Source organism: Peromyscus eremicus, chromosome 5 (genome assembly GCF_949786415.1).
Source record: "Peromyscus eremicus chromosome 5, PerEre_H2_v1, whole genome shotgun sequence".
NCBI lineage: Eukaryota > Metazoa > Chordata > Mammalia > Rodentia > Cricetidae > Peromyscus > Peromyscus eremicus.
Window position 1 is genome coordinate 35,765,767 of NC_081420.1, and position 8,714 is coordinate 35,774,480.

At 35.2% G+C, this 8,714-nt stretch overlaps 1 protein-coding gene across 1 annotated transcript; it reads right to left on the reverse strand.

Moving 5' to 3' along the window:
* Positions 1-399: 399 nt before the first annotated feature.
* Positions 400-8,419, reverse strand: Prl (prolactin). Its single transcript, XM_059262357.1, has 5 exons — positions 8,392-8,419; positions 6,518-6,690; positions 4,822-4,929; positions 2,019-2,198; positions 400-591 (listed from the first exon to the last, which is right to left on the reverse strand). Exons 1-5 carry the CDS (start codon positions 8,417-8,419, stop codon positions 400-402), a joined length of 681 nt encoding a protein of 226 aa, XP_059118340.1.
* Positions 8,420-8,714: the final 295 nt, after the last annotated feature.

Below are 8,714 nucleotides of genomic sequence, written 5' to 3' on the forward strand. Positions count from 1 at the left end.
AAATTTGTCTCATAAAAATGATCTAGCTTTCAACCTTTTGGGAAGACTAGATGGACTTGTTAATAGTGACTTCCTTCTTCAATTCTAAAAATCTTGGCCCATATTAACTTTCTATACTTTTAAGTTACTTTGCCATTTGCATTATTTATAAGCCTTGAACCTGTTATTTGTGACAAAATTTGAAAACATGATGATGTCAGTGTAATATTTTCTATTAAATTAACAAATGAAATGTTGACAGATTGCTTTTTCAGACTTTGATGTTTTTAAAAAGTTAGTTTTATTCTTTAAAGAGACCCATTGCACCCAAGCATGCACTGAAAGCTGTAATACTAACAGAAGTTTTGAAGAAACAGACTTTTAAGGACCATCTCAGAAGTAAATGGAATGAATGTGGGCTTAGCAGTTGTTGTTATGGACAAGTCTGCATCTTAGGAGCTTGAGATAATTGTCAACCTTGTGGGAATCCCTGCGCAGGCAGCGAATCTTGTTATAAAGAGCCAAGTCTCTGGATTCTTCATCAACTCCCTGCAGGGATGGAAGTTGTGACCAAACAGAGTAGATCGCATTTCCTTTGGCTTCAGGATAGGCCTAATTAGAAAACAGATAATTCCAATTCATATATTAGCATTTTTACATCCTTATTTCTTCTAATTGTTGAATTCATGTTTTGGGGAAAGAACAATGTAAAATTTTAGCCATAATTAAGCAGGCTACAACAAGTCTGTCAGTCATCTAAAAGTTCGAACCAGAGTATACAGATATGTTTTGTATTTGGCAAGTGGTCTGAGCTGAAGTTTGTCTTGTCCATGTGGACAGATGATAACCACCAGGTCCTAAGCTTTTGCCAAGGTGTGGTGAAAGAGAGTGTCTGCTTTTATCTAAGGTGCTTGTCTGTTTCAGTGACTTAGTACTTTGCTGCCTCTGATAATGCATTACTTGCCATCTTACTGTTTTGAACTGAGATGCACATATTTGAAACCTTAATGAGGAAAAATATGCTTAGTACCACATTATGAAATAATAACGAAGTCAGAATGTAGCCTCACAGAAATGAAGATAATAGCTTGAAATCAGAGTGTTTACTACATATGTTGCTGTTTTAATGGTTTTATTTACATTTGCATTTTTGTGTTTATTGATCAGATGTGCATTCTTTCATAGAAATTACAAAAATATGTCATGTGTTAACATATACACTGAACAACTAGGAAGAAATATAAAACAATTAGTATGTCTATACTCCTACTTTCTTTCATCAAATGTATTTTATTTATGTGATTTTCAAAAAGCTGATTAGCTATTAATTTCACCAGCATTAATAATTATCTTAACTGGAGAAATTCAAAATACTAAATCAACTTAAATATGTCAAATGATTTTGGTCTATCAAATGCAATGACTTGAGTTTGATATAGGAAACTCAAGTGAAACAACACATAGGATAAACTGCATTTTGTTCTATACATGATAAAATAAAGAACATTTTAGAGAAAATGTGCCCCTTTTGAGAGTTTCTGGAACAATATTGATGACCCATTCATATCTTTCCAGTTTCCTATGGATGAGGGCCAAAGTTGGCAGCAGGGTTTCTAATTTGATTTTTATTTTCTGTTTTCTTCCTTCACACTTTAATTCTCTGGTGTAGTTGTATAAGGGGAATCTAACCAGAATGTCAATACATATATACGGAATTTCTTCAAGTCGATTCTACAGTCTGTTTTCCTTTCATTGTTGAATGTTTAACTGTCCATGCCCAAGAAAAGGCAAGCCATCTGTGGATTTGTAAAAAGCATAAGAAAGGCCACACCTAACGAATACCATAGTTGAATTCCAAGATGCAAAGACATTAGAATCTACTCTAGCAAGAATTTGGTTCTTGCTTCAATAGAACTCTACAATGTAGAATGCCTAAACTTTGTTCTTGCAAAGAAGAATTTTTCAAAATTTGTTTCTCATTGTAGACATCAGATTTTGCATGAATAAGAAAAGCAACCAAGTTTCAGGCAAGTGCTCACCTGGCCAAGTATCTTCTCAATTCCCTCTAGAAGACGCTTGTTTTGTGTCTCAATCTCTTTGGCTCTTGATATGAGAGCATCAGGGGCTTCATGAATACCATCTACTTCACTTATTAGTTGAAACAGAGGGTCATTCCAGGAGTGCACCAAACTGAGTATCAGGTTCAGAAGGACTTCCGGCTAAGCAATCATGTTGAACAATAATTAAAGCAAGTGAAATACAGCAGAGTTAGTGACATATGGCTTTTCTTCATAAAAGTGCAATTAAAATATTTATTTTTATAACTGTGTATTAATATGTTTCTAGACCACAAATGTATAGAGAAGTAAAATTTAACTATTGGCATATACTTTGAAAATTCAACCAAAAAATGTCTTATTTAAATGACTGCTTTTCTTTATACATTTGTATATGTGTATGTGTGTCCATTTGTGTCTGTGTGTGTATATGTATGTAGTGTGTGTGTGTGTGTGTGTGTGTGTGTGTTTGTGTGTAGTATGCATGCACAGGCTTTTGGAGGCTTGAAGACTAGAAAACAAAGTTAGGTGTCATTGCTCAGATGTAGTTCATCTTATTTTATGAGACATGGTATCTCCCTAGTCTGCAAATTTCCCAGTAGCCTATGCTGACTGGCTAGACTGTCTTCACTTTTCCAGAGCTGAGATTGAAAGCATGCAACCTCAGGTTCTATTTGCTTGTTTGTTGTTGTTGTTGTTGTTGGCAGTGATAGTGGCCGTTGTGGGCTTTTTGTTTTGTTTTGTTTGTTTCTTGGCTGACCTAGAACATAGGTCCACCTGCTTCTGATTACTGAGTGCTGGAATTAAAAACACACACCACCCTGTCCAGCTACATTCATGCTTGGCTTTTTAAAGTAAGGTTTAAGGATCAAATTCAGGTCTTCATACTTGCATGGAAAGAACTTAATTTAGTTATATCTCCTTATCATTTAAATTACTAGTTTTTCTACTAAGATATAAATTCTCTGTGCTTGATATCCCTCTGAAATTCTACCACCTACCCTCATGGTCAGGTTTTTTTCTATTTCATTACTGTGTATGTCCATAACAAACCAAAGCTTTGGTGGCACTCAGTACGTACAAGAAGTCAGCAGGTTCTGGGAAGACCTCAGGCAAGATAGATACTATCCCTATCAATGACCAGTGGCCCAAATAATTTTCACACTAATGAAGAAGACTGATTATTATGTGACTATATTATTTTTATCTTCTTCAGAATGTTAAAAGAAAGACACAATAAGAAGAGCATGACTTCCTCTCCATCGCTTCGAGAAGAATGGCCCATTGGTTGGTTTGTACACATAAAGAATGATGACAGAGCACTGTATTTAAATAAAAGTATGAATGAAAACCACAATGGAGTTTTGAACACCCAGTGTTAGCTCACTCCACAGATAATACATTAAACTCATCCTTAGTTTGAAATACTTACTGTACAGCTGTCTGTTATGTACTCAAGTGGTAATGGAAATAATGGGTAGACCGCAATCCAAGGGATGTTACAATAGAAGAGTATAAAGCATATGAGGGAAAGAAGTAGGACCAATGGTAGTGACAACATAGGCTCCAGGAGCATGATAGCATGTGAGTAAGAATGAGAGCTTGAGTTAGATGAAGCCAGCACTCCTTGTCTACTAGTATGGGAACTGCTACAACTACAGTATTACCTCTTGGAGCCCAAGTCCCTCATGTCAACAGTGAAATAATAATACATTGCAACATGAAACTCTTGGGAAGGAAGAATTGAAGCAATGTAAATTGTATGCTTCGTGGAGAGCATAGCAATGGAGCATCTTTCACCAAATATTTCCTTTTTGTCCCTCATCCTGTTATTTCAGGTTCTCCTCAATTATCACTATAATATTAATGAGAATAGCAAGAATATAGAACTCAGATGTGACTAATAAAGTAGAGAAAATATTGTACTTTGGTACATTTATATATATATATATATATATATATATATATATATATATATATATCACATAAATTTATATATAAATGTACTATATATATAGAGAGAGAGAATGGTTGACTGATTGATTGGTTGAGAAAAAATAAATGCCACTAGTGTTAACCAAGTAGTCCAAAACGTTTTTTGGGACAAGGTATCTCTTTGACTTCTCTTAGGCATAATCATCTTGTGTATATATTTTGATTTCAGCCATGTAGAGATTGATTAAGACATGGTTTACAAACTTAATGATTATACCTGCTATAATGTTAAGATGTTATTAATATAAGAGACCCCAGTCACAACTGTGAGAAGCACAATAAAGTATTTTTCAGATACTGCTTGGTGAGGAGATTTTCAATTAAGTCGTAGAAGAAGGCAAAGGAGTCTGTGAAGAATCTAGATGTTGTTAGAGAAGTAGAAGTAGAACTGGGAGAATGAAAAGTTAAGAAGTGAAAGTGCAGCAGTCAATAATGGATGCTACCAGTGGAGGAGCTCCTGAAACGTAGAGCAAATGCAACTGAGTTTGCATTTCTTACATATGTATGAATGTTAATTTATCCACGACCATGAAAACATTTCAAAGTTTCCTACAGAATAACACATGCAATGTCATCTTCATGGACAGCTCATGACTCTGTTACAAAGTTATTAAGTATGGCATTTTACTCTTACCCACTCTACAATGTATATTTGTTTTGGTAAACCATTCTTCCTATTTTTTTAATACATGATTACTATACCTATCTCAGTGCTCTAATAACCTGGAAAACACCAAAACCTCTGTACTACCTCAAATTATGTTGGGAATAAAACAGGGTTAGGACTCACAGGGACCTGCTGGGCTTGTTCCTTGTCTTCAGGGGTAGCCAGGGAAGAAGTGGGGCAGTCATTGATGGCCTTGGCAATAAACTCATGGTCATGAGCATACTGTTTATCCTGGAAATGATACAAAAATCCCATTAGCAAAGTTTAAGAATTAAAAGATATATATAACCAGAATATTAAAGCACTTGGTGTATATTTATGTTTAAATTAGCATAACATTTGAAATTAAGGAAGTAAGTCACCCTTTTCCTACTTATCTCCCAATTATATCCAATTTTTTTCTTACATTCAGTGTCTAATCTTCCAACCTATTCTATACTGTCTTGTTTCCTTGTCCCAACTTCTTATGAATTACAATTCAGAAAACAAACATTAAAAATACCTAAAATATAAAAATATCTTTCAAGTGTTATTTCTCATATTTGAAATAAATGCCATATCATGTGTTATCTATATTACTTTATTTATTGTTTCCCATGGCTTCAGATTGATATGATTCTTTTTAAGTAGTTATTATAAAACACAGCTTCATTCAAGTGCTTCTGAATCTATATATTTGTACAGTACAAAGTTCTTCATAAATACTGAACATAATTACATGTATTGTTAAAAAGTAAACTGCAAAACACTAGACATACATCTTTGAAAAATGTTAAGTGCTGGCCAGTGGTGGTGCATGCCTTTAATCTCACCACTCAGGACACAGAGCCAGGTGGATCTCTGTGAGTTCAAGGCCAGCCTGGTCTATAGAGCAAGATCCAGGACAGGCACCAAAACTACACAGAGGAACCCTGTCTCGGAAAAAAAAAGAAAAATGTTAAGCAATGAACAATAAAATATAAGTTATTTAATATATAAATTGCAATTAATATTTAAACATTTGTATAATTTTATTACGTATTTATTGTATAAAATATTGTCATAAACTAAAAATTAGTAAAACTGAAAATTTAGAAGAATTTCTAGGAGGATTTGAAAAGTAAACTATGATCAGTCAATAATTGAATGAAATGCTAGTGAGTACAGATAACATTATGGATTCATATTTATTGCTAATAATGAACCAATTTCTGGATGTCCACTGATGTAATAAAACTGTCCCTGGTAACAGCCCTGTAGATTAACTCAAAGAAATAATGTAAGTCCTCTAAAAGAACCTCATCATCAAGAGAACCATCTGCTTCTGAACCAGCCTTGCCCCTGTAATTGAAACCATGCTCTGAAAGTTTGAACAAATGACTCTTAGCATTTGGGGCTGTCTGAGCAGTGATTATTTTTATTTTCCCTTCTTCACATGGTTTTAGTTTAGGTTAATTCTAGTCCATCCGCAAAGTTTACTCCTTCCATACTGTTCCCCTTCACTGGGCATCTGCAAAGCACTAAGTGAAAAATGCGGCCCCTGGAGCCTGAACCTACACATGCAAGACTGGGAATTTAGAAGTCTTCCCCAACTACACTGAGGGCTTTACTTTACATCTCTAATTTAAGTTTAGAAACATGATTTAAAAAAACTGAAAATCATTTCACTCTTGTAAATCTTTAAGATTTCATGAAATTGCTTCATTCTTGTTCCAATTTCTATCAGCTAACATTTCCTTTTCCTGTGAAGATGCGTGTTTGAAGTTTGGATCGTTGTTTAAGTTGAACTGCAGCGAAGAGACCCTTTTGAACAGATGCCAGATTTGAGTGAAGTACTTACAATTTCAATGAACATATCTGTAGACAGCTTATAGACGTAGCGAGAAAGCATGATCACCCGGTCAAACAGCTCCTGGAGGGACATCTGGCAATTCTCGTTGGGACAGATTGGCAGAGGGTGCACGTTTTGGCAGAACAGCAGGTTAGACATCAGGAGCAGCAGGAGTGTCCCTGCTAAGTAAACACAGGAACCAGTGTGAGATGATTTTTTTTCAACTGAAACAAAACTTTATCTGTCTGTAGCACTTTACATGTATGGTTGCATCTCTGGGGAAGGAAGACTCACCATCTTCCATGTTTTCACAGACATGTAGCTTGAATAGAATGGCTCTTGTCACTTTGTATTTTGCTCGGAAATATTTGAGCACTTTGCAACTGCTTTGAGCGTAAATAAGTCTAAACTACTGCATTTAAGTCAATCTCCTAAAACAATTTCATGTTGTGGTAGTTTCTTCTGGTCTTGAGTAGTCACATTCCCTACAAAAATTACTATATGATATTGCTAAAGTTTTTGGTGAAAACTTAAAATGCTATTTGGGTATAGTTCTTATAAAATACTTCTAATTTTCCAAAAACATACTCCAAATATATTTATGTAATGCAGAATACATAAATATATTTATATGTGTGTATGAGTGAGTGTGTGTGTGTGTGTGTGTGTGTATGTGTGTGTGTGTTAGGAGACTTGATAGTTTATATACATGTGTGAGAGAAATATGCTTTGCAGATAATGGTGCTATAGCAATAGCTCTTGTAAATTCATAACTACATAGATAATCTCTAACTCTGAGTACACTTTTTTGAATATTTATCATGTGAGGGGTTTTCAGTTTAAGAAGAAATAAAATAGAAAAATGGGTTGTTATACATGTTACAAAACAAATTTTATGGTGCTATTAATTCTTTTCTTCTTTAAATGACACAAAGAAAGTAAAGGTAATTAGTTAGTACTAGAGTCCTAATTCTTTTTTCTCTTCTATTGAAATGTCGTTCAGCTTCAGCCAGATTGTTAGAGCAGTGTAAAACAGATACCTATTATCATTATGTGTGTTATGCCTACATCACTGAAAGTTTCATTATGTTTATTTAAACTGGCCAACTTATATAGATATTTGGCGACAAGAAAATATTTCTTGCTTCTTTCTAGAGTCTGACAGGTGAACCCAATGTTCTTATGGTTTGTGTCAAGTTCTCAGTCTCAGCAACACCAACTTTGTGAGTTGGACAAGTTCTCAGTCTCAGCAACACCAACTTTATGAGTTGAATTGCTTTGCAGTGGAGGATATTTCAGAGCATCCACTGTTTTTGCCCATGAGCTACCAATAGCACCCTCCTTTTTCCTTTCTCACTTCAATTATGTTAGCACGAATTATCCTAGATATCCCAGGAAAAAGCACATCTCTCCCATTAGAAAGCCACTGACATAATAGTCTGTTATACTTAGGTATGAATACTTTCTAAATCAATAAATAGGATAGTCTTCTAAACTCCATTGTTAACGAAAAGACAACTGCATCTCTGAGAAACTGACATCAGAATAGGTGGTGACGCATAGCTGGAGTACAAGGTGAGTGTCCCGTGATGCTCCCAACTCCTTCTGTGGAAAATTAACAACCCACTGCCCTTGCTCTAAACATAATTATCTCTGTATTTTTGTTAACTGCTGCCATGAATAAGGGATCAAATTATTTTGTACAGCACCACAGCTGTCTTGGGTCCATGTTGATTCTAGTTATGCCATGTCCTGAGAAAAGCAGTTATTCCCCACCCCTCTCTAAACGTCAAACCTGAATTAGGTAAGTTTTTACATTAGACACCCCCATACTTCCCCAGAATACTGAGAAAGCAAATTATTCACCTAGCTGAAGCACATACCTTTCCGGGCTGGCCCTTGGCTGTTCATGGTGGTGATTATTTCTGGGAACCCACTTCACCAAAGAAGGTCTGAGAGAACCACAGCTTTCTCATCTGCAGATATTGGCTTTATAAACCTTTGACATCTTCATGAATATATATAATCAGGCATCCTCTTCCCCTCCCTGTCATCTATTTCCGTCATTAAGATTGCCCCCGTAATTTTAAACATCAAATGGTATTTTATTTCTTATTCATATTCAGGAAGACATATTGGCCAGAAATGAAGGATTTTGATTAATTACCAGAAAAGGAAATGAGAGTGTAGTTTGAGGTAGAGAATC